The 26,830-nt window shown below is 43.2% G+C and overlaps 1 protein-coding gene across 1 annotated transcript; it reads left to right on the top strand.

Moving 5' to 3' along the window:
* Window positions 1-12,413: 12,413 nt before the first annotated feature.
* On the top strand, window positions 12,414-17,890 carry SELE (selectin E). Its single transcript, XM_066556045.1, is given in 11 exon segments — window positions 12,414-12,450; window positions 12,883-13,269; window positions 13,601-13,708; window positions 13,842-14,027; window positions 14,586-14,771; window positions 15,042-15,446; window positions 15,561-15,746; window positions 16,139-16,324; window positions 17,304-17,411; window positions 17,700-17,721; window positions 17,833-17,890. Coding segments are annotated over 11 exon segments (1,869 nt in total).
* The last annotated feature ends 8,940 nt before the right edge of the window (window positions 17,891-26,830 follow it).

Here is a 26,830-nt window from a genome sequence, read left to right as displayed (position 1 = left end):
GCGGCCGTGGGCTCCTTGAGGTGCCCGCCGGTAAAAACGTGCCGAGCTCTATCGTTATGGCAAATTGCAAAGCTGCGCTTCTGCGGATCGCTTTTGTGTAGCCACATCTAGCCTTAAAAATAGCAGCACAGTATCTGCCTAAAAAGAAGTAAATTACTATTTCTCTGGTTTCAATGAAACGTCAAGGTTGTTCTGTTACAGAGTCTGACAACAAATCCCCAAGTCAAGAGAAGCATTAAACCAATAGAAATAATATTTTAACTTCTGACCTGGGACTGAGGTCATCTGAGCCTCAGGGTCTCCACCTGATAGAAGCCCTCACGGCAATAAAACTCTGCTTTTACCTGATGCTCCTTGTGAAAAATGCATGTATTTTATGATTGGCTTTTCACAAACATTAAAATGAATATTGTATGTGTTGTGTTAGGAAGTAATTCTGTATTAATTCTCTTAAGTAATGTGTTAAATATAATTTTAGGTTATAACAAAATGTTAAAACAGAAACTATGCTATGTAGGATAGTTTTTTTAAAGAAAGGACTCGCACTGAGATAGCAGCCACAGGACACCTGAATCTTAGAGAAAAAGAATTTATTGCTCCCTTATCAGAAGAAAGGAACCTCTTCCTGCCTCAAAGGCGCTGTCAGGATTCAGAGGAAGAAGCTGACACTGCCCAGACAGAATCCTGTGTTTGAATGGAATTTATGCATCATGGATGAGGTGTATGAATATGCAACAGGTTATTGGTTTTAAGGGTTAATCCTCTGTTAACCGTGGGTCCATTTCAGGCTTATGCTGCCCAGAAAAAGGTACCCAGACTGTCTCTAACTCTTTGACTCTATTGTCTCATATTGTCCCAAATCAAATTGTCCAAATTATTATTACTCGAATTGTATTACTATTTTTATAACCATTTTATTACTATTAAACTTTTAAAAACAAGCCATTGGCATTTTTCACACCACATCCAACCTTAAAAATAGCGGGACAGCATCTGCTTAAAAAGAAGAAAAAGATCATTTCTCTGGTTTCAATAAAACACTAAGGTGGTTCTGCTACAGTCTGACAACAAATCCCCAAGTCAAGAAAAGCATTAAACCAATATAATTAATATTTTAACTTCTGACCTGGGACTGAGGTCATCTGAGCCCCAGGGTCTCCACCTGTCAGAAGCCCTCATGGCAATAAAACTCTGCTTTTACCTGATGCTCCTCCTTGAGCATCAAGGCACCAAAAGCAGAGAAATGAAATATTTCGCATAGACTTGTGAAAAACGCCAATGGCTTGTTTTTAAAAGTTTAATAGAAATAAAATTGTTATAAAAATAGTAATACAGTTAAAGTAATAATATTTTGGACAAATTGAATTAGGACAATATGAGGCAAAAGAAACAAAGCATTACAGATGTCTGGGTACCTTTTTCTGGGCAGCATAAGCCCGAAAAAGGACCCACGTTAACAGAGGATTAACCCTTAAAACCAATAACCTGTTTCATATTCATACACCTCATCCATGATGCATAAATTCCATTCAGACACAGGATTCTGTCTGGTCATCAAATTCTTCCTCTGAATCCTGACGGTGTTGTCCTGCCCAAGCGAGGCAGGAAGAAGTTCATTTCTTCTGATAATGGAGCAATAAATTCTGTTTCTCTGAAAGATTCAGGTGTCCTGTGGCTGCTATCTCAGTATTAGTCCTTTCTTTAGAAAAAAATATTATCCTACATAGCATAGTTTCTGTTTTAGCATTTTGTTATAACCTAAAACTATATTTAACACACTACTTAGGAGAATTAATACAGCATAACTTTCTAACACAACATATATAATATTCATTTTAATATTTGCAAAAAAACAATCATAAAATATGCATTTTTCACAAAGTGGTTACTCCAAAATCAGGCAAATTTCATATTTTAAAGACTAGAATTTTTTTTAAACTTCAAAACATCAGGCACTTCCACATAACTACATTTTGTTATATTGTAGATCACTTCTAACTAAACTATTTTATTCATTTCATGCATACAAATATTTAAGTTATTGTTGAAATTATTTCTCTATCAACAGTAGCTTTAAAATCTAAAATTAGTGCTTGAATACTTTCTCTAAGTACACAAAATTCTATATAATTTAAGATATAATGAAAAACATCACTAAAACAGAGGAGTACACATTATCTAAATATAGTATTGAGAGATACAACAAAGATAAATGTAAATTGGTGGCTAGCTAGACTATTTTATTAATAGACTGGTGGTTAGTTAGACTATTATTGGTTACTTTACAATTACAGCTGCTTCCTGAACTACTTTATTCACTGCAATAAACATTAATTTAAAAAATTCAAGCATTTTGTTATTTCAGAGACTGTTGTTAGTTACCTTGTTTGTGCACAGAGCAACAGCAAATCTGGGAGTGGAAAAAACGCCCAGAGCCCTAGGGAGTTAAACCCTTACTAACTAAATTCTAGGAGTGAAGAGGTGTGAAGGGCTTTAAGCAGAAACCAAGCTCCTGCCTCAGCTGTTCTGGATTTTCAAGACAGCCAGAGAAAGTGATAAAATCTGTGCCTAGTTAGGATAACGAAGCTTAGGGAGTCTTGTGGAGTTGAGGTGGCTGTTTAAGCTTTAAGCAGAAATTCCAAGCTCCTGCCTCAGCTGTTCTGGATTTTCAAGACAGGCAGAGAAAGTGATAAAATCTGTGCCTAGTTAGGATAACAAAGCTTAGAGAGTCCTGTGGAGTTGGGGTGGTTGTTTAAGCTTGCTTTGTCTGGCACTAAAGGCCTGTAGGATTAGTGTTTTAAGTTTGTTTCCAGTAATCTAGGAAGGTCTGGTTTGGCTGTGGTTGGTTACTTTGTTTACCAATCTACCCTAATATCTCATGTTCTGATTTATCCTGTACTAACACAGCGTTATAGAAGTTGTTTGTTTGCACAAACTCAGTTTTTTCTTTCTCACTGGAATGGTTTCCTTCATTTCCTCAAGCACAGAAATCTGTTGCGTGGCTCTGAAAACCTTTATTGCCCCATTTCAGTTATGATGCACGAAAGGAACTAGCAACAAACAATAGTGGTGAGGATGGCAAAGGAAATACTTGTGGCATACCTCAGAAGCTAAACTTGAAAGGAATTTGCTCTCAACAAGGAGGAGAGGCATCAGGCTTCACCCTCCATGAGTTTGAGCAGATAACTTTGTGATTTAGTAATAAATCAGAGCTTTGTCATTTTCTCTTGAATGCTTTTCCTGAGCACCCATCTTATCCAAGAGCAGTTTCCAATGCCATGCCCAGGTATAGGAGCTTCCTCTTGGCTTTTAGGCCATTTTTAGACAAAAATTCCCCGCTGCTGGTGGGAATTGTTGGTGCGTCACTTTGTGGGCCTCAGGGGTGCGGAGAGGATGGCACGGGGTGACAGGGGTCTTCAGCCAGACACAGCCTGTCTCCAGCAAAACTGCACACAGGGACTTTCCTTTTGTCCTGGGCTTGGCACTAATTTCTGAAAAAATTGAGGGGTTTTTTATTTATTTGGTCAAGAGACATCTTGTCTCTTTGCAGAGGAGTCCTAAACAACATTGTTTGGGCCTTGTTTTGCATTGCAGGATTTGGATTGCACCCAAATGACTGAAATTGTTCTGTTTATGTCCTTCCTATCATCAGATTCTGTGAGCCAGGAGTATCCTAATGCCAAAACATCTTCATTTTTTTAGCAATTTAAACTCTAAATGGCAGGTGACTAGAAAAGTTATATTATTACATTGCAAAGCTCTTAACTACACACTGTGCTGCAGTGAAACTCAACACGAGGTTCTCTCAAGCCATTGGATCAATCCAGGCTGCTAAAATCAGGAAAAGGGAAGCAATCACTTTGAACTCCAGGTGTATAAATTTCTCCTTTTATTGAGCTCTCTGACAGAGAGCACAAGATATAAGGATACATTTAGCCCATGCTTGTATTACAGGAAAATATTGAGGAAAGGCTTTTGAAGTAGGTGCTTTCCATCACATGTAACCCTCACACAACAGAGAAAGTAAAAAGAAGGCTAATGTTTAGCTGTACTTGCAAATTTATTTTTTATTCCAGAGCATGAGTAACCCTGGGATTGATCAGAAGAATGCATTATACACTTGTGCAAAGGAAATGCATTGTTGTAAATTCTGCCATGAACATCAAAGATCACAGGTCTTCTTTGCTGCTTGGCCCATTCAATTTAATAGGATTTAATAAAGATTCTTCTTCTACAGCTGTTGATTAGCAGCTCCTCAGATTAGCAAAGAGGCCAGAACAAATGCAGGTTAATAACATTATCTCTCTTGGGATTAACATCTTTGGCATCTGTGAAGGGCTTTTTATGGACCCCTCATATCTTGCTTTCATAAATAATGATCCCTTTGAGAAACTGAACAAGATCTGGGGAAAACCAAGTTTTGTCCTGCTCCTCATAGAAGGCAGTTTTATAACCCCATTGCTCTGCTGGCTAAAAGCCCCCTCTAATTTCTGGTCTACATTTACTCACAAAAGGTTTTTTTATCCATTTGGGGGTTTTTGTACCAGCTGTATCTGTCTATATACAGAACACTTCTGAGCTCCTTCTTTACTTTTCTGAGCCTTCCTAGCCTTCCTCTTCCCCAGGCTTAACCCCAAATTTCTAATAGGCTTCTGGAGAGGTATTTCTTCAGAAGGGGCCTCATGCCATGTACCTATTCCTTGAAAAACTGGACTTTCCTACCAGGAGGTGTCATTTTCCTGGCTCTCCTTCTCAGTGACCATAAATATCACCAGCCTGCCTCAGGGTTGTTAATGTTTGAAGTGAGAGATCAGGGCATGCCCAGAATCCCCTTGTTCAATGAGCAGCTCTCTAGGTTTGTTTGCAGGGTTCTGCTGTCCTTCGGTTGTCCTTCCCTGCTCTCCATATGTTGGGAGCACGATGGAAGCAGTGAGCAGGTGATGGTTCCTGAGGCCCAGCTGTTCCTTTGTGCTCTGCAGAGACAAACAGTGTGAATGAGCTGTTTAATTGATCACAGTTCATTTATGTGGGATATGTGACATCCTGAATATCAGGATGGGCCTTTCAGCTGCCTTCCTTCAAGATAAACTCACACATTTGCATTCTTGGAGATTTGAGGGGTTTTTGATTGGTAGATTTAGGGCTGGAGGCATTCAGCAGGGAAACCATGCCCTTCCTTTGTCATGGTATTGGGATGGCAGCTCCTAAGAAAAAATCAGAATGAAGATGATGGATGGGGAGTGTAATGGTATGAAGTCTTACTAGCATAATTCTGGATATAAATTGAAGTTATGTCCTTTGACTTAACCTTTAGATAAACCTTTGTCTGTCTTTGACTCTAGAGGATATAGAGCATCTGCACTCCTAATTTCCTTCTCTTCAGGCGGGCATAAATCTGGATCTTTCATTTTATTTTGAGACTAGGGTAGCTTCCCCACTGTATTTGTGTACCCCCATTGTGGGGATTTAGATTAAGTGCCTGAAGTAAGAATGTTGTATGCCAGCCCAGTATTATTTTATAGCTGCTAAATGGCAATTCCTTCTCTTCCCACTGATACAATATCTGTTGTGAAAGTGATATTATTTCTGTGGGCCAAATAACCAGACTCTGCTACTGATTGCCATCATTGCAGTGATTGCAAATGATGGGTAAATGCCTGTTGATAACTGAGAGGAAAAACCACAACTAGTATGCACTAGGAAGGATAAATACAGTATCACAGAATCAATCATTTGTTTGGAAAAGCCTGGTAAGATCAGAATCCAAACAGAAACCTGACACTGCCAAATTGACCACCAAACCATGTCCCTAAGCACCCAAATATCTCCTCCGGTTCCCTGGGCAGGCTGTTCCAGTGCTTGACAACCCTTTATTAACATTTAAAGCTTATTAACAGGGTCTGTTGGGTGGGGTGCATGCTCAGCACTTAAGAAAATCCACTTTGTGCATCTCTTCTTAGGCTCAAATACAAAAGTGCAACAATTTCAGGATAGGTGACAGATCATTCTTCCTGATGAGTCAAGAAATCAAAAGTGTTGGAAGTGCAAAATCTTTGTGGGAAAAGTTAAAGTATTGTTTTCAAGCCCTGGAAGTAAGGGAAGTCCTAATTTCTTTGGTAGCTGTTAACTGGAACTTTAAAAGGCTTTGTGGCGCCAGTTTGTTTGGGGTTTTCTTGTGGGAAGTGATAAAATTAAGTAATTTAAAATCATTGCTTTCTAAGTTAGTGAGTTCTTTGTTCTTGAAGCATCAGTTCTATGCAGCAATTAAAGTAGATTTTACTAATGATTCTGTGTTAAAAATGCCTGTCCTAAAAAGTAATTACTTATTCTGCTGATGGAAATAAATTTCTTTCTCTGAATAATTCATAGGTGGTATGGTTGTGGCAAAAAAAAGTTCCTGAAAGAGTCCTTAATTCAAGGACTCTTCTTGAATATAAGAACAGGATTCAACATCTGTTCTCTCATGGCCTATTAACTGAGAAAATTCAAAAGTGGTGTGAATGATACACTTTGATGGCTGTTCTTGGGTCAGGTTTTACTTCTCAGTGCTGTGCAGTTGTTCCTTGTGCTTTGGTCTTCTGCCTTGAGGAGTTCAGATACCCCATGGCAAGTTCTCATTCCACAGAATTCCAGTAGTTTTGGTGATGGACCTTTCATGACTGTTATATTTGTTACAATGAGTGCTGTGTTTAATGATTTAATGATTGCTCTTGAATACTGCAGTAGTTAAGGACTCAAACTTGTTAAATATTGTGTCCATTGATGTATAAAAATGAAGTTGAACTTGAGCACTGAAGAGAACAGACCTGAAGCTTGGAATCCATAAACCCATGGTGAAATGCATTAATAAAGAAGTGAAGCTGCTGCATCTTCTTCCTTTTTTTGCAGCCTCTTCCTCCTGATACAGCAAATGAAGACTGGTGGGTCATGTCAGCCATCCAGTGCTGCTGATAAACTCACATGCTCTCTGGTAAGTCAATACAATGTTTAATGGAACAGAGATAGGCGGTAGCTCTGCAAAGAATCTGCAAAACAAAAACTGGACCTCATGATGCCCACTTTTAGAGTCTCAACCACCTACTTAATCCCCTAATCCCAAAACTTGTTCTCACTCCTCTCACTTGCCAAAAGCTGAACCTGTTCTGTTCCTCAGAGCCAGCATCTCCTGTCAGTGTCACCTGTGGGACATCTCCCTGCTGAGACCATGGGGCTGTGCAACAGAGCTGGACAGTAAAGGAACAGTCAATGCATGCATTATATGCTTATTCTTTCTAGGTGTACATGAAGGATGACAAGGCTCCAAGAGCTTCTCTGCCAAGAATTTCCAGCAGTGGAATGAGAAAGAATCAAGTTCTGCATGGGATCAGTTCCACCTGCAGGCAGCCAATGTGTGGTGTTAAGGCCAGTCCTGCTTTTATCTTAACTCGAGGTGTGAGTTGTTGTTTCCTCTGCTCCTTGCCTGTTTGATGTTTCAATGCTCTGAATCACACCTGACCAGTGCAAGTGACCCCCCAGCCTCAGGTCAGATTCTTCAATGTGTATTTTTGCCTGTTTGGAGGAAATTGAGCACTATGAGTCACTTCAGAATTCCCGAAATGAGAAGTGGAGATAAGATTTTCTGACTCCTGGGGTTCCACTCCAGACAGAGTGGAGACTGCCTCAGGCAGCCTTGAGAAATTCCAGTGCCTTTGTAGCAGTTGCATTGCCTACCTTATTCACATTTAATCAGACACAGAAGCTGAGGGATGAGTATGTTTTCAGAAATTATCTTTTCTTCCCATCTGGACCTCAGGGAAAACTTGTGATTTAAACCCTTTGTCTCTAAATTTCTAAAGAATTAAGTGTTGCAAGCTCCTCTCCAAACAGGAAACATCTTCACTACTGGCACTAGAACTCCTTTTCCCCCCTCCAGGCTGGCTCAATCTCTTACTTTGCCTCTCCTAGTACTACTGTGGGTGAAGCTGGAGGTTTTTCCACTATTTCAAAATTTCAGGTGGTTCTATGACTCTTTGTCAAGACATAAATGTCCATTATACAAAGCACTTTGAAATAAATACCTATCAAGTGTTTTAATTTAGGAATGACAAAAATATCTTCTAGGAGAGAGATGGAACTGGATTACTCAGAGACACTTAAAGGTCTATTTTTGTCTGTTGATATGTAAATGCAGGTGCAATCTTGTAGAAAAAGAACCAGTCTTTAAAAAACACATGGAAAATTAATCTCTTTTCTGCATGTGCAAATATACATCTATATACTCTGTTTACCTGGGATTCCACCACATTCTCTATTTGTCTTGAATTTGTGATTTCTTCAAGTCCAACAGAGCTTTAGATAAAGTAAAATAATTTTTCACTGCATTAAGTTTTCTTGAAATACTGAAAAAATGGTTTTCAAACCAAAATTTACAAATTTCCAACAGAAAGGCAGACTCTACAAAACCCCTGTTTCAGCAATTTATGGCCTCTTTGAAAAAAATTCAATTAAAACTTTGTCCCTACAAATCAATCCAGCACTACTTGATATGCACCAAATGGATGTGAAACATTGTTGATCACGTGCCTCCTAAATTCTCTAAAACACCTTTTGGGTTTTAGAAGATTGTAAAGATTTCTTTCCTCCAGCACCCTGTTTTACAGTGGGGTGGGAACGAAACAGTTCTCTTGGACAGACAGGGCTCTTTGAAAGTCTGCCCTTTGAGTTCTGATTCCATCCCTTGTGTGCTCATTTTCTGGTGATTTCAGCTAAGCATTGTTTCACTTGTTTCCTCATAAGAATGTCTCATGGGACGATATTAAAAATCTTAATTATTACAAACCCCCCCGTGCGCTATTGTTTCTTTATTACTGACACAGCCTTGAGGCACAAGCCAGGTTGATCTACCAGGAACAGATCAATCACATCAATGTCAGCTGTTCTTGACAGCCTAGCAGCCTTCTGCTGATTTTTCAATGGTTTTCTTTAACATTTTTCAATGTTCTGGTGTCTTTTCTAGGTGCTCACATCGAAGGCCTGCCTTCTAATTACCTTGATCTTCTTTTCTGAGATACAGAGAGGCAATATTTGCTTTTTGTTCATTTTTTTACATCTTTTTGCTCATATTCTCAAAGTTAATTTCTTAGGGTTTGGATCTTTTAACTGTAGCTTGATTGGTTGTAACCAACCTAAATATTCCTCACTCCATAATCTGACCTGTTCTCTTTTCCTACAGTGAATATTAACTTTATATAGAAAGAAATGACATTTGACATGTCCTCTGTCAATTGCTGTCCTTTAAATGGCAGACCTGGCTGGATTTTATTTGTTTTATTCCTAATATGTTTATAAAGTCCTTTCTTACCCTTTATGTCTCATAATGGCCTCTTAAGTGAACCTTCCAACTGGAAAATTAGCTGTGTCTACATAATTGTCAATGCACCTCTGTTTGAAAGGGAAAAGAGGTGATCTGGAGTGTTCCCTATAAAAAGTTGGGCCTTCACTTATGCAAATGAAATTCTGGAGTGTATAGGAACAAGAAGCATTCAGCATTTCTAAAAACTTGTCTTTAGAGTCTCCTGTTTTTCTGGCAGAGAGGAATTGTATTAATTTTAAGGAACTATGTCTGTGCTCATGTAATATAAGACGAGAACAACAACTTCATCCAGCCCAAGATGTGAGGATCTTACATTCCCAAATCAATTGGCAAAAGACTAAAAAAAGCATAAATGTAAAAAAACTTTGAGAAGAGACTAAATAAGTAACACAAAATCAGAAATGGCATTTTTAGCTTGATTATCTCCAGTTCAACCTAAGAAAATGTATCACAGGTATTTTCCCTGAAATATAGATGTAGTTTAGCATCCAAGATGAGCTTTAGCTCATAGGAATCCCAGTCCCCCTGAAGTTTTTAAGTGCCTTTGACTTTTAATAGTGAGGTTTTAACCTCTATTGTGGGGTTTTGAGAATGATTTTCAGGCTTTCTTTTTTCCTGAAAATTTTGCCTTCATCTTCCAGTATATTACAGGGAAATAAGAATACAATCAGTGGTCAGCAGAATTCCCTGGGAAAAACCAAAAAGAGCCCCATGGCAATGATGCACAAGGGAATACAGCCAACAAAAAGAAACAAGTCTTTTTTTAGGCTGGAGTTTTTACAAGCATATTGCTTGTAGGCTTGGGTGTTTTGTTATTTTTTCTGGGGCTCTCTTTATCTGCTGCAGACAAGAGGTCTCAGACAGCCCCTGCAAAGGAAGACTACTGTAAACTATGAAATAAACCCTTCCTTCCTCCGGAGATTCCACTGGCAAATGAACTCTGATGAAGTTTCCTCGGAACTTTCTTCACAGTTTCTGCCATGACAAGGGTGAGTGCTTACCAGTAGGAAGCTCATTAAATGGCTTGGAAAGGGAATCTCCAGGAAAAGGTGTAGCACTTTCTGCCTTTTGGTGCCTGGGAGCATAAAAACTCTCCTGAAGTTGTCTATAAATTTTCTATGCATACAGTTGTAACAGCTGATCAATGTTTTAGAAAACAAAAAAATAAAAAAGCCCAAACCCTGCTTTATCAAGATTGATTGACATTAGTTTGTAGTAGAATACTGTTGAAATTAGGCCCTGCTGCACAATGTGCTGTATAAGTGCATTAAAATACCAGCTTCTGTCTGTGTCCTTCAGGCAATAAAGCCTCCTAATAGAGAAGGGCTGGCAAACAGGAAAAGTTTTCATTGCCAGTTTGAGGCTAAATAAACAGCAGCCCTGATCTGATGCTGCCTGGAAGCCTCAGGACCTCTGGTGCTTCTAAGCAAGGCTTGCCCAGGCCAGCCAAAAGCTGATCTCAGCTTTCCAGAGCTTCTTGATTTGTGTTTCTAGTTCTCACCTGCTAGAAAGTGTTCATCTGCCTACAAATATTCAGTTGTTGTTGTTGTTTTTAATCCTCACTCTCTTCAGTAACTGCCTTGCTTTCTAAGACTTTGTTGCAATTTCTAGTCAACTCTCCTGATTTGTTAATAACTGAGGCTGTTTTAGAATATACTCTTTATTCCATGCTCTTTTCTGAGATAATTTCTTTGATGGGCAGAGATCTTTGGCTACTGGACAGTTCTTTCTTTTTTTGTGAAAAATTTGGGCGATACCAGTTGATGTTAGCTTGGAATCCAGAAGCCACTGATTTTTATTCTGTAAGAACAGGCTGAGGCTCCAAAATTAGGGCTCCAAAATGCACTGTATAAACTCAAACAATGCTTTACAGATGTGAAGTGGGTGCTACACTGTGGCCTCCTATTGCTGCCAGCACTTGTTGAGTCCTTTGCATGTTCAGCCTCATTAAATCCCATCCATGACAGTGGAGCTTTATGCAGCAGTATAATTAATCAAAGTACACACAATAAATGTGCATGATTTCCTAGTGTATTGCCTTGTCCACTGAAACATTCTATGCACCTGTTCAGGTGCTGTAACTCTATTGAGATCCGGACATTGAAGAATATGGTCCAAGGGACTCTTCAGAGCAAAGTCCACATTTCAAACCTGACTGCCACAAGTGACTGATGAACCTGTATTGTGAGGAGTTCCAGCAATCCTGGAGCTGACAAACCTGACCAGAAATGAGAGCTCTGCACAGCTGAGATCCATAGGAAGGGCTTGTCCTTTGCTGCAGTTCCCATTTTTGCTCCAGCTTTGAGTGTTGGTGCCTTTCCTACAGAGATACCGGAAGAACTGATGCCTCCTCACTGCAAAACATTATGCCAAGTGAAAAATTGCAATCTGCTTATTCATGCATTTAATTCCATCTAATTGTCCTCCTCCTCCTCCTCCTTGATATCCTGGAATTGTGTGTTTCTGTCAGTAAAAGTTGGTCATGTGGCACTTGGCACTCTGTCACCACAGTGTGTCTCTCTGGCCAGGGATAACATCCGTCCTGACGGGTGGGAGGGCCGGATCCTGGGATTTTCCAAGAAATTGTTTTCCATGCGGAGTTTCCCGTCTCGTGGAGGGCAGGCTAGTTGAGGGAATAAAAGGCAGAGCATTTCAGAGTCCAGACACTTGGAGCTGAACTTGATTTTCAAGCCTGAGTTCATCCACTTAGCCACAGTCTCTGGGAAGCAGCGCAGAGGAATTCTGTCACCTGGACACTGCAGCTACAAAATGTGAGTAGAAATGGACTCTGCTATTCTGCTTCACTGCCCAGCTAAAGGAGAACTGGACAGCTGGAAATCTGTGTCCATCTTCCTTAAAAGCCGCTTATATTTTAAAGTATCTTGATATTAAAAACAATTTTTAAATGAATAATTTGTGGAAATCCTACTTGTTTAAAAGTACATAGCAAAAATTGCATGGATGGATTTATATGGATTTTTGACTAATTTGTTTTTTACAAACATGTTTCTTTGATTTCTCATAGCCATCTGCTTGAAAGATAGAGAAAACTCTTGGAAACATGATTTGCTTGCAGTTCCTATCTCTTCTAACCTATGGTAAGTGTGTATTTCTCTGTGTGGAAAACCAGTGGGATGGCAATATTAATGTGACTGTTCTCTTTGAGCTCAGCATCAAAGAGAATTTTTGAACCTGCCCTAATTAACCTGAGGCTGTGTTCACACAGAAGAACCTCTGGATGCAATGGCACGTTTTCCCTGCTTGCCTGTCAGAGCCATAATTGGCTCCTATAAGTCTCAAAGCTTTGTGTGATCAGATGTAGTTTCACAGGCTGAAGTCCTGTACTTGAAGCTGACTTGCCTGGTTTGAAGCTTGCCAGGTGGTTGTTTATAAAATAATTACCACTAGTTTTTATGCATTTTTCAGATCCTGACAAGTTTGCAGTGCTTATAGAGCTTAAATGTCCTCTTCTAGAGAGAGAGAGGAGGGGAGAAGTCAGGCACCAACTTTTGGATATTTTCTCATTCTAGGACTTACAGTGCTGCAGGGGGTGAATGGGTGGACATACCATTATTCAGATACAAACATGACCTACAGGGAAGCAGAGCTGTGGTGCAGAAAGAAGTACACTAACCTGGTTGCCATCCAGAACCAGGAGGAAATCAAGCATCTCAATACCTTCTTACCCTTCAATCCGGGTTACTACTGGATTGGAATCAGAAAAATTAATGGGGTGTGGACCTGGACTGGAACTAACAAGGAACTGACAGAAGAAGCAAGAAACTGGGCTTCAGGGGAGCCAAATGGCAAAGGGAACAACGAGGACTGCGTTGAGATCTACATCAAAAGAGGGAAGGATGATGGCAAATGGAATGATGAGCAGTGTGAGAAGAAGAAGGTTGCCTTGTGCTACACAGGTATGGCCTGATAAAAGTCACTCCAGTGTGACTCTGGGGAGCTGAGGTGGTGGCTGGCATGAGTTGTTTAACTTCATTTAATATTTACCTCAGAACAAGCGGTCTTGGAGTTTCCAGCCACCAGAATCCTTTTACTGTGAGCTAGTCTGTAAAAGGTGTGCATTTCAGAAATGCCTCTGTGAAATGACAGGACAATCCTAAATAGCAAACCCTCTGATTTTCTTTTGCTATACAAAGGGCTTGTTTAGTGTCAGAAAGACAAACAAAGTGCTAGCCACGTTTTCTTAGTTGTTGATTCTTTCATAATTTGCTTTATTTTTTTTTTTTCCAGCTTCTTGCAACCCATCCCTCTGTAGTGGCAATGGAGAATGCATAGAGACCATCAACAACCACACCTGCCATTGCAACCCTGGCTTCTATGGGCCTGAATGCGAGTTTGGTAAGATTATTTCATCCTGCTTCTTGACCAACTCATGCTACCTAGTGCTCAGTTTGCCTTCTTGGTTTACTTGCTCAGCCAAAGAGACTGACTGTCTATCTTCTTTATCTTCTTGTGCTTGTCTTCTTTGAAGTTGAGAGTTGTGATCCACTAGAGAAACCTGATCATGGGAGTCTTGAGTGCCAGCATCCATTGGGGGACTTCAGCTACAACTCATCCTGCAAAGTTCAGTGTGAGGAGGGCTATGAGCTGACTGCACTGGAGTCTGTCCACTGTACCTCTGCTGGGCTCTGGTCTGCCCCCCTTGCAACATGCAAAGGTGAGCTTGCTGCATTGCACATGGCCCTCTACACCTCAGGCAGGAGGTAAAAATGGAAGTTTGGTGGCCAAATCCTTTGTAACACATTATGTGATGTAGGTGCTATTTTATTTCAGCACACAGGTCTCTGTTCCTGAGGAGGTGAGATGAGTAGGATGAATGTTCTGGCCTTGTTCCTTGCAGGGAAAGAATTTTCCAACTCTTAGGTGGAAACAGGGAATTGAGATGACCTAGCTGTGGGACTGCTCTCAACAGGCCAGTTACAATTAAAGCATCAAAGGTCACCCAGCAACAATAAAAACAGGGAAATCTTGGATTTTAAATAGTTGCTGTCATGCTGCAGATGAATTAACAGTCTTGCCTGAAGAGCTAGTTTCCCATTTTAAAATATTTCCCCTTCTGTCTGCTTTGTAGGGTGGTGGCATAGTAGCATGCCATAGTAGTAGCTTTTCTAAACCTGCTCCTGTTTAGTGGATGTGTTGCTAAGTTTCAAAAAAGAAAAATACTTAAAATGGTTTGTTGCAAGCTAAGCTCTGTGCTGTCTCTTGTGCCTTTCAGCTGTCACCTGTCCTGCCCTGGCAATGCCTGCCCACGGGGCTGTGAACTGCTCCCATCCCTCAGAGCAGCTCACCTGGGGAACCACCTGTGAGTTCAGCTGTGAGGAAGGATTTACCCTGACAGGAGCAGCCACCCTGCAGTGTGGCTCTTCAGGAGCCTGGGACAGGCAGCAGCCAGAGTGTGCAGGTAATTTCCTTCTCAATCAGATCTAATCCAGGAGTGGCATTCATCCCCAGCCCTTTTCCTAAGCAGATCCCAAGGTGGGGTCATTTAGCCTCGTGTTTTAGTGAGGAAACAGCAGTGCAGGGTGACAAACAGCACTCTGGGGCAGTGTCTCCAGCACACACAATACCACACTTTAACAGTGGAGTGTTCTGGCAGGGATTCTTTATTCCCTAAACCCCAAATGTGAGCAAGTGTCAGTTTATGCACTCCAGGGTGGAGAGTAATGTGGAGCCATTCCCAGGATGACCTGTGTGCTTTGGGTGCAGATTAAGAGTTCTGGCTGCACTGTGCAACCTGCTGAAGTCTCTGTTTGTGAGACCCTGGAAGGGAGGTATGATGGCTCTGTAGGACAGCTCCAGGCAGGGCATGTCTCTTGCCAGCTCCAGAAGAGTGTTTGTTTATCCTGACCTACCCCAAGCTAAGCTCTGTGCTGTCTCTTGTGCCTTTCAGCTGTCACCTGTCCTGCCCTGGCAATGCCTGCCCACGGGGCTGTGAACTGCTCCCATCCCTCAGAGCAGCTCACCTGGGGAACCACCTGTGAGTTCAGCTGTGAGGAAGGATTTACCCTGACAGGAGCAGCCACCCTGCAGTGTGGCTCTTCAGGAGCCTGGGACAGGCAGCAGCCAGAGTGTGCAGGTAATTTCCTAATTTCCTTCTCGCTGCTCAGCTGAGCCGCGGGGGCTGCCAGCGCTGGCTGGCGCTGTCCCGGAGCGCTGTGCTGATGGTGGCTGTGTGCTCCCTGTGCTGCAGCTGTGCTCTGTGAGGCTGTGCCGTGGCCAGCAGAAGGCTCCGTCAGCTGTGACCGCGCTGCTGCAGAGCTCACCCCTGGCTCCCGCTGCCATTTCCAGTGCCCCGAGGGATTTGTCCTGCAGGGATCACCCAGCACGGAGTGCACGGCTCAGGGCCAGTGGTCACAGCCGGTGCCCAAATGCAAAGGTAAGGCTGTTGGGAATTGCAGCTTTCTGCTCACTGGGGAACACGCAGAAATCCCTGTTCCTGTAGGACCCTGGCTCCAAACTCAGTTCTGTGTTCCCATGTTTTCAGCTGTGCCTTGGAATGCCTGCTCATGGCTCTGAGCAGCTCCCATCCCAAAGTCAAATGAATTTGAAAATAAGTGTACATCTACTAGTGCAAACAATTGGGCCAAAGACAGGAAAGCCCTTAGTTGTTCCAGTTGTGTTCTTTTGCAAAAAATTTATGTGCAAGCAAACCACAGGAAACGATATAGAAATTTCACTATTTGTTTGCTTGGAACCTCTTGATTTTTTTTTTTTCTTGCATACTTCACTGCTCTACAGCAGGAATAACCATATCTCTTTGTGTTTCAGTCATACAGTGTGAACCACTGAGCTCTCCTGAGAAAGGCTCCATGGATTGCTCCCACGGGGCTGGGATGTTCACCTACAACACCTCCTGCCACTTCAGCTGCCTGGAAGGATGGAGTCTCAATGGCTCTCGTGTTCTTGAGTGCAGCCCCTCAGGAAACTGGAGTGCCAGCCTGCCCACGTGTGAAGGTACATTGCCTGTGAGCAGCCACAGGCACTGTGTTTTTAGTCAGATGAGGTTTGCAAGGGTGGTATGGTGGTAATAGCAACCTGAGAGCTGGAACATGTAGAGAAGTCCATTAATTCAAAAGCCAACCAGAATCACTCATGCTTGAAAATGGAAGAGGGGAAAAATCCTAAAAGATCTTGGTGGAAAATATTGATTTCTTATATATAAAAAACCCCTGCCACCAGATTTTACTTCTTTCTGTTTGGTTTTTGAACAAAATATTTCTCACCATGAGGTTTTTTTCCATGTGAATAAAAACAAAAGCTTTTCTAGACAAGCAGAACCTTGTGGGGAAATCTGCATTCTTAAGTCTGGTTCTCAGTGGAAAATTTTATAGGTTTTTTGATTTGGTGTGATAGTTTCTTGGATGGACTCCTCAGCCAAAAGACCTCACAGAGCTTTTCTCTCAGAGGCTGCAATTTCAAAGGACAGAAGCTCAGCCTTGCCTTCTCATTCAAGGCAGTAAGAGCTCTGTCACTGCCCTCAGCTGGAACACCCCTGGCCTGCCTGGAATGCTTTTTCTTGAGATCCTAAAAGCTCAATCCCACTTTCATTTGCTTGAGCAGAATTTAGATCCTTTAGAATTTCATTGATCTCAGCAGGATTGCTCAAAGAGGAAGATAGCACACAGGGAGTTAAAATATCAACTGCAACATGAAAAATAAGAGGAGCACAGATTGCTATGCAAGGCTGGAGGTTGGAGACAGACCCTGGTGTAGGGAGCTTCTTGCCTTTGCTATTACTTTGGCAATGGATGGGGTAATTTTTAGAATTCAGCTTTTTACCTTGTGTACAGGGACCATCCTGTTTCAGCAAGAGAAAACTTGAGTGTTACAAGCTGCACTTGTGGTTCCTCTCGAAGAGCACAAGGAAAGGGAAGAAGGAGAGAGGGATTCAAAGACCCAACTTGACCTCACTGAAATCTTTTCATCCTTTCAGCCTCTGACCAAGCCAGTTACATCTCTGTGGGCATAGCAGCCACTTCTGCCTCTCTGCTGTCCACAGCATCATTCCTCCTTTGGCTCGCAAGGCGCTTCCGGAGAAAAGGTCAGCACCTGCTCTGCTTCATTTATCTTCCTGAAAAGTTCCTGAAAGGAGGAAAACAATCAACCCCAAACCTCCAAAGCCCTATACCTTGCTTGTTGAAAAAGTAGTAATTCACATACTTAGATATAATTCCAAAATTATCTTCAAGAATCCTCCATGTATGCCATGTTTGGCTTTTGGATGGACATCTGAAAAAGGAAAAAAAAAAAGTAAACCCCAAATATTTAGACAACAAGAATGAGGGCTTTTGTCTTGAAATACTAATATCTTTTCTTATTCTTCTTGCAGCAAAGAAGTTTATTCCTTTCAGGTAAGTTGTGTCTCAAAAAGCAACATGAAAAAACCATTGCCATCACTTTGCTAAAACCCATTTGATAAGAACCTGTTGTCACTAAAGTAGTTTTCACTTTTTGTTTTATAGGAACTGGCAGGAAACAGCCAGTGAAGGTAGCTTCCAGAGTGCTGGCGAGAATGTCTAACTCAGGTGTTTCAGGTAAGCACATGTGATGGTTTCACTCACAAATTCTCTTCCTTTTAATCACACAAGCAATCAATCAGAGCTGCTAATTGCTGTACAGTTGCTGACACAGCAATATGTGCTTTGGGACACCTAATGTGCATCTTGGCATTGCATGGCAGTTCCTAACAAGCCTGATGGATTTATTGCTGCAGAAATGGTTGTTCAGCTCCTGAAGGATGATTGTGCTTAGCATTCTGTCCAGCTGCAAATGGTATTAGGAACACTTTTGTGCAGTTCTGCTACCTGCTGCATACAAAATTCCTCTGAGATGAGAGCAAATACAAATCTCTGCCAGTTTTCTGATTTATGGAGGAATTTTGTTCTCTCCACAGGAATTGCAGCCACCTTCACTTACATCTCAGATTTCTGGAGAATGAAACTGCCTGCAAATCAGCAGCTGTCCAGATGTTTTTACCTTTTGCTGACAAGATGATTGACCTTGTGTGTGATTCAGAAATCTTGAACTCAAGCTGTCTGGTATTTCCATTGAAGACAAACAGAGAACTCTGGCCTTGAGGCCAAATCCTGCCTCCATTCAGCCATGTGGTGATCCTGAACTGGGAGCTTGCCATCTCCTGTGCAGGTGGTGAGTAAGCAGAGCACTGCTGCCCAAAGAGGAGGCTGGTTCCTCCTCTGCTCCACTCAAAGGTACCAAGGTGAGGTGAAGACATGCATTATTTCACATCACTTACTACACTGCTGCAGGTGTCTCCTCTGGACTCACAGGGGTTATGCTTGCAGAAACAGAAGAATCAGGATGGAAAAATATTCACGGAACAGCTTTGAAACTATTGATCTGGGTTGTGGAAGCCAGTTTATTTTCAGATGTCCCAGTCAATAGATATGCCTGCAGTGATATGGGCAATTATTTGGGTTTCTGCTGCATATCCCAGAAAACTTAGATGCCTTTTAAAAAAAATATAACAGCACTAGGAACCATGGTGCTTACACAGGGTACTCTGGTTTCTGAACACAGCAGGTAGATCTGAAATTATCTCATCCCTGTGGGATTCTGTACTGTAATATGTGTATATACATATGTATTTATTTGAGCAGTTTTTATCGTGGATATTTCTGTGCTCTTAACTGTACATGCATTGTAAAATACTTGCTCTTGAGTAGGTCTGTGGCTGTTGATCAGAATTTATTTGAAACTAAATTGGAAGCGTTTGTAAGGATTGCATGACTGCATAATATTTATGAATGAAATGGAAGACTGAGATTTGTATGTTTATGTATTGAAAATATGATTTTTTTAGCTCTTAAAAGTCTTCAAATGAGACTCCTTTAATTTATATTTAAGTTATGATTATAAATTAAAAATCTCTCATTTAACCTGATATGTATTGTCCTATTTGCAGCATTTTTAAATAAAATGTTTTCAATTTAACACTCCCTATTTATAAATGTGAATTGTTCTATTTGTAACATTTTTTAATAAAATGTTTTCAATTTAACACTCCCTACTTGTAAATGTGAATAATTTAAATTATTTGGGTCAGCCCTATGACTTGTGGCTTCAACAGAAGGATGTGAGGGTTGGGGAGAAGACTGACTAAAAGCAAGGCTGTCCATTACTAGAGAATCACAGAATAACTGGGTTGGAAGAGACCTTTAAGATCATCAAGCCTGACCCATGCCCTAACACCACCTCAATTAAACCAGGGCTCTGAGTGCCACAACCAATCCTTTTTTAAACACACCCAGGGATGATGACTCCACCACCTGCCAGGGCAGACCATTCCAGTATTTATCACTCTTTCAACAAAAAACTTTTTCCTAAAATCCACTCTAAATTTCCCTTGGAGCTTCCCGTATTTCCCTAGCAGCCAGCAGATGGGGCTGACTGCCCGGGACTGGCCCGGCCAGGGCTGATCCCAAACCAGCATCCCCAGTCTGACAGGGAGAGGAAGGACCAGCGCCCCAGCTCCGGCAGGCAAGCGCAGGAGGGAGAGAAGAGCAGGAAGAGGAGCGAGCAGGTGATCTTGGTGCATAACTAACAGCACAAACCCCAGGTTTTTGCAGCCCTTTCTGCTGGGAAGTTGAAAAAGTTATCACAGGTCTGAGATATTGCAGTTATTACAGCTGAAAGCACAGCTCTGACTGCTGCCCTGGCACCTCCATCCCGCCCTGGGCTGCAGCCAAACACTGCCATGGCTGCTGCTGGGGGGGTACCAGGGGTGGCCACACGCTGCTGGGGTCACCCTTTGCCAGCCCCTGGCATAACCAGGGGTTATGGTTTTCTATGGGAGACATTTAAAGAAGTGATATAAAACTTATCTGCATTTTGTATGGTTAACTGAGATAACAGGGGTTATGGTTTTGTATGAGCGACACTTCAAGAAGTGATATAAAACCTTTAGCTACTATAAAACTAGACATGTTTCTGTGAAAAACACATGTAAAAGATGAGAGAAACTCGAGAATTTCTTCTTTTTTTTTTTTTTTTCCTGACTTAGGAACAAGTAATAAGGCCTGTTTCAGCTGAGCCCCAAGCCAGGGAAGTTATGTTGAGGCCCTTCTCTAGGGAGCTCACTGAGCCTTGCTCTAGTTGGGTTTTATTCTAATTCTTATTACTCTTTCCTTTAATTACTATTAATACATTTTTCTTTATACCCTTTTAAAGTTTGAAACCTACTTTACCTTTCTCCTAATCCTATCTCACAACAAAAAATAAACACATTAATAATTAACCAGCACCGAACCCACCACGCTCTTTAGTACGTTAACCAAGAAATCTCAAAATTAACAAAATCTCAAATTAACAAACCAAGACCACTCCACCAGGGAAGCTGCATTGCAGCTCTGAAGCTGCTGCCAGACAAACTCTGAGGGGCATTCCTGCCCCAGCCAAAGGTCAAGAGAAGCCATCAGGGCTGTGAGGGAGAGAGTCACTTAAGAGGTGCTATTGTATTGGCAGGGGTCCCCATGGCAGGGAGGAATGATGAATCTGGCTGCATGTTCTCAGAAGGCTAATTTATTACTTTGTAATACTATATTACATTAAAGAATATAAAAAAGGTACTTGCTGAATGCTAAAAAGATAATAATGAAAACGTGTGACACTTTCCAGAGTCTAACACAGCTTGGCCCCAATTGGCCAAAGAGTGAAAACAACTCACACCAGAATCCAATGGAACAATTACCTGTGGGTAAACAATCCCCAAGCACATTCCACATGAGCAAAACACAGGAGAAACAATTGATGTAAGAATTGTTTTCCTTTTCTCTGAGGCTTCTCAGCTTCCCAGGAGGAAAACCCTGAGCAAAGGGATTTTTCAGAGAATGTGAATGCCACAAGGTGCTGCCCCACGGGGGACAGAGCCCATTGCTGTTTGTCCCAAACTGATTAAAGAGCTGAGAGTGGCTGTCAGCATTTCCATTGCCTGGACAAGGTGGGGCCCAGCCCTGGGAGCAGATGTAGAGCAGTAATCCTCAGGTTCCCTGAGGGACACAGGGATTAGCCCGGAACGCCCTGCTCTGAATCCCTGAGGAGCTGTTTTGAGAGCTAAAGCACCACATGGATCCCCTGGGCTGCCCTTGTTGGTGTCCTCTACTGCATGGCCATCCTCTGGAGAGAGCTGCTTATCCAGCCTGGATCCCACCCTGCTGCCCAGGGCAGTTCAGCTTCTCCTTTCCTGACCACAGCTGGTGCTTCTAGCAGTTTTCTCTGGGATCTTACAGGGGCTTTATTGCCAGAAATGAGACTATAAAATTATCCCTCTTCTTTCTCCAAGCCTTGTGACTTCTAGAGGCCATGCTCTTCTAGTGAGATCACATTTGGGTGGGATTCATCCTCTACTTCTCCCATGTATCCCCTAGGCCAGACCAAGACTCTTTGAAGGGGATCTCCTTCCTTGCAGTGACTTTCAAGTTCCATCTATCCTCATAATTAATATTGGTCCAGCACACAGGCAACATAATTAATGTTGGTCCAGTTTTGCCAACACAGGCAAAACCCCAGCCTGTGCTCATCCAGGTTGCTTGATTCTTTATCCCCTCCTGGCACAGCTTTTCCTGCCTCAGGATATGATTTCCCAGCTAGGATGGCATGGTGCATGCAGGCCTTGAGGAGCTCCAGGGAGTCATTCCATTTGCAGTGGATGTGTCTCTGCCTGGGAACACAGCTCTTGTTTCTATCTGTGTCCTTCCCGTGCTGGCAACAATGGCCTTGGGAATGCTGGCTGCCAGGCAGGCCTTCAGTCACTGCATTGTGTCACTGCAGTGCTGAGCAGCCTCTGATGGGCCACAGGACCTTTGCTGGAGGGACTTTCCTCATTTCCTGTTGTTCTGCTTCCCTTAAATTCCTCATCTCTCCCCGGGCCCGTGGCATTGTTCAGAGCGGGCTCCATGTTCTGCCTGGCATGTTGTGGTGGTGTCTGCTTGTGCTGTGACCTATGGCAGCTGTGAAGGTGACATTAACTGGGAGGCACTCGTGTCCTTTCACAGCTTTGTGTGTGTGCTGCTTGGCACGGGGATGCAGTTTGTGGTGTAACTTAACACATTCCTGACGAGCCCAGCTACCCAGGGTGGCTTCAGCTTGTTCACTTCTGCTGGGGGGCTGCCAGACTGGGGGAGTCAGAAACAAAATTCCACTGGAAGTCTCAGACAGGCAGTGTTTGATTTGGGGTGAGTGTTTCTGTGGGTTTTGGTGACACAAACAGTGGAAGACACAAGATTGGGTTTGTGCCTTCTGTTTTCATAAGCCACCAAACAAGCAGTCGTGTACCTGGGCCTGCCTGAAGCTGCCTTCCAAAACTCCAGTTTCTGAGGGCTGGAGCCAGCATTTGGCCAGTGTTTCTCTTGTGAAGATGAGCTGCTGCTCCAGGCTCTGGGGGCTGCACATCCCTGCAGCTCCTGGTGTGCTGTGCTGAGGCCTGGCAGGAGGACTCTGCAGCAGCAGCCCCCACAGGAATTGGAGTTGGGATCCAGTGGCCATAACCTGCTCTGGGAGCTGCCAGAGGGTATCAGGGCCAGGAGGCCAGGCTGCAATCACAGTGTCTGTGCAATGCAACATTCTTGGGCCTCTGTGAGTCTGCTTTCTGTCCTGAGTCTTGCTGCTGTTTGGATTCCTCTGGTTCTGACAGGGGGCTGGCTCCTCTCCCTGCCCTTGTGTGGCTGGTGCTGGGTGTTTGATCAGGGGTCTTCAGCCCACACAGACCTAGAGGAGCAAATCTGTGTGATGAGCTCTTGGTCAGGGACAGAGAAGCCCACAGGTTTGCTGCTCCCTGGGAGCCATAACTCACAGCAAATGAGAAATACAGCCTGGGCTTGCCCAGCCACAGGCAGGACAGGTTCCTGCTGGTACTGGGCTACAGGAACTTGCAGAAAAGCAGCAAAGCAGCTACCAGAGCCCAGCCTGTCACAGCATTTGCACAGTTTTTGTCCTGTGGAGCTCCCTAGCCTGGTTTAGGGCCTCTCTCCTGCACACCTGTAGGAAGAAACAATCAAAGCTGTAGGTTAGATTTCACCAGTGGAGCCAAAACCTGCTGGATGGCTTTTGCTACTCACCTAGCACTCACTTAGAAGGGACACAGACTTGGCCAATACAGTTCAGCTGTGGCTCCACAGACAGAAATCTGCAGCCCAGAAAGTGTTTCCACAGCTGATGGTGGCCAGTGCTTTTTCCAGCTCAGGGAAGCTGCTGCCAAGAACAGGACAGCTGCAAAAAGCACAAATGCCTCCTAAGCAAGGCAGCAGATGCCCTGGGGCAGCTGCCAGCAGCTTTTCTACCTGCCTTCCTACTTCAGAGAAGGACATTCCCTGAAAAGCCCAACAGTTGCTTTGACTTTCAGCCTGGGCCAAGTGGGACCTTCATCAGCTTCTCACCTTGCCAGCTGCCATGAAAGCAGCCATGGCAGGTGTGAAATTGCAGGTGACTTGCTTGCTCCTGGCACTCCAGTGCTGTCATTTTTGGCTTCTGACAGCCTCTGAGTGGGCAGGATGAGGGGATCACACTGAATTCATGGCTTCTGGAGCAGGGCTTGGGCCATGGAGCACTTGGGGAGAAGGAAAAGGGTTAAAGGGGAGACAGGAAACACTTTGGGCTTATTTCATAGGATGATTTCTGGGAAAGGAGGGGCTGCAATCAGGCAGGATGAATTCACTTCAGGATCTTGGGAAATCAAGCTCAGCCTGGCCCAAACCAAGGTGAAAATGCAGCAGGAGAAAGCAATGTCCCTGCTTTACCCCATGGTGTGTCAGTGCAAACAGCCCAGATAACATGAAAATCAGACATGGTGGAATGCTGTCATTGCACAACCAACCAAGATATCCATAGGGAAATGGTACAGTTTGAGCAGAAAGGCACTGGGGGTTGTCCTGGAAAGTCCCATCCTGAGGCTGAGAGCAAGGGCCCTCTCCAGTCCTCTCTGCATTTCTGCTGAAGGCAGCAGAGAAAAGCTCTGCAGGTGAGGTGGGAACTGCTGGGTCACTGTCAGAGCATGCAGAAGATCTCTGCTACTCCACAGCAGATCACTTTTGATCAATGCAACCCCTGGGAAAAAACAGATGCAGCAGAGGTTCTTCCATTCTGTCCTCTAATCCTACAACTGAGTTTAAAATCTGCATTTTTCAAACCTACCAGGCGTACAAAGTATCTTGCAAAGTAACTGCAACTGCTTACAAGTGTTGGGCTCTGCTGAAAAGAAACCAGACACAGATCCTCATTTTCTCCAGACTGCTGCTTGTCCAGTTTGGCTGCATTAAATTCAGAAGTGGTTCCTTTAGTCGCTGACAAAAGTGTTTCAAATGCTGCCAGACAAAGCTAATAAAACACACACACACCCCCAAGATGATCAGTCAAAGCTTTTGTTCTGTTGCTTTTGTTTCCTGTTTCTTTGCATGCACACAGGGCACATTTTGGTTCTCAGCCCATTAAATGGTGAATGAACCCTCACAACATCCTTCCCTGCCTCCTAAGTGGGAGAAAGTCCTGCAGGTCTTTTTCAGGCAGAAATGGGTGATGGAGGCTGCACAGACATTAAAAGCACTTCATTCATGTTCCTGCATGAGCAGGGGAGATGGAGATGGTTGCAAACAGCAGGTACTCTACTTCCATGAAACTCTAGAAAGTGATTCTGCCTTAGGGAATGCACTGTGCAAGGATGAATCACCTGGAGGGGTTTTAGGAATGTGGGCTCCCGCAGATTTTAAAATGAGCAAAACTAACTCTTGTCACAGACATCTTTTATGGAAAATCTTTTCCTTAGGATTTTTCCTCCTGAGAAGCTGAGAGGCCTCAGGAACAAAATGTAACCAATGGTTATCTGCTGCTGTGGAATGCAACAGGTGCATCTGGGATTGGCCCGTGTTGGTTGTTTGTAATTAATGGCCAATCCCAGTCAGCTGGCTTGGAGAGAGAGCTGAGCCACAAACCTTTGTTATTCATTCTTTGCTGTTCTATTCTTAGCCAGCCTTCTGATGAAAACCTTTTCTTCTATTCCTTTAGTATAGTTTTAATGTAATATATATCATAAAATAATAAATCAAACCTTCTGAAACATGGAGTCAGATCCTCATCTCTTCTCTGATCAGAAAACACCTGTGAACACTGTCACAAACTCTGAAGAGCAGATTTCTCCTTGAGGTTACACCTGGGGAGAGAGAGAACTTGTCAGAGGATCCCAGAAACCAGGATTTGAAGAGCCCTGAGGAGTTGGCTGCTACAAACCCCTGTCCCAGGCTGGGTTGTTCTGCAGGTGGGAGCTGCTGCTGTGCCCCCTGTGCAATAAGCAGGGGCTCTCTGACAGGAACCTGGGTGGCTCCCACTGCAGTGGCACCCATGTCTGAAAGGATGTTCCAAAGCACACCAGGGATGTGGGAATCGGGTGCCAACTCCCACTAAACCACATCCCAAAGTGCCACATCTACACTTTTTGTAAATCCCTCCAGGGATGGTGACAGGAGGATGCAGAACTCCTTAGAGGAGAGCTCTGGGGCCTTCCCAGGAAGAGCAGAGGACCTGTCCTAGGGAATGACATGTCCTATTGTCACCCCTCTGCCTTCTCTTTCTGCTGCTTGATGGGAGGCCAGACAGGCCTTTGCTGTGATCTGGGCCAGCCATCCTTCTGTTCCCATGTCCCCAGTGGGAAAACCTAAGCTTTGATGGTGTTTGGAATCTGTGGGAACAGGTGCAATAGGGGGACATAAAAACAACAGATCAGAAAACATATGGGCCTGCCCCAGCCCTTAATTAACCTAATTGCTGTAGCTTCCACCAAGGTCTGCATGTTTTTCTAGTGTGGTTTCTGGTGCAGGCCAGCTCCATTCCCTGTGACAGAGAGCAGACACAGAAATGCCCTCAAGGGCATTTCCTTCCATCCCACAGGGGCCCTGTGTGGAAACCAGAGCATTGGGAATATTTCCCTGTCTGCTCTGGGGTGTCCTGACCCCCAGGGCAGCACTGACTCTGACCCTCATCCATGGAGAAAGTTTCCCAGACTTCAAGATAGACTGGAATCCACAAAAGTGCGAAATAGATTATAGAGAGCAGTGTAGGTGTATTTCTCTGGGTGAGAAATTGAGGTTTTGGGATTTTTAGTCTGCTGTGGATGGAAGCAAGATGGAGGGCACAGGGTTTCTTCTTCATGCTTCTTCTTGCTTCTTCTTCATGGGTTTGGGTGGCATTTTGTAATTGGGCAGAAAAGTCTGCATTGCAGCTCTTTGGGATCAGTTATTGGGTTAAAAGGGAAAATAATCTGTTGTATTTGTGAGGTGCCCCGTGGCAGGAAGGAATGATGAATCTGACTCCATGTTCTCAGAAGGCTAATTTATTATTTTATGACACTATTTGTATAAAAGAATACTAAACTAAACTATACTAAAGACTACAGAAAGGATACAGTCAGAAGGTCAAAAAGATAATAATGAAAAACTCATGACTCCTTCTAGAGTCTCG

This window comes from Molothrus aeneus, chromosome 9 (genome assembly GCF_037042795.1).
Source record: "Molothrus aeneus isolate 106 chromosome 9, BPBGC_Maene_1.0, whole genome shotgun sequence".
Lineage (NCBI taxonomy): Eukaryota > Metazoa > Chordata > Aves > Passeriformes > Icteridae > Molothrus > Molothrus aeneus.
The sequence above is the reverse complement of the archived record's forward strand: the minus strand, read 5'-3'. Positions and strand labels throughout refer to the sequence as shown.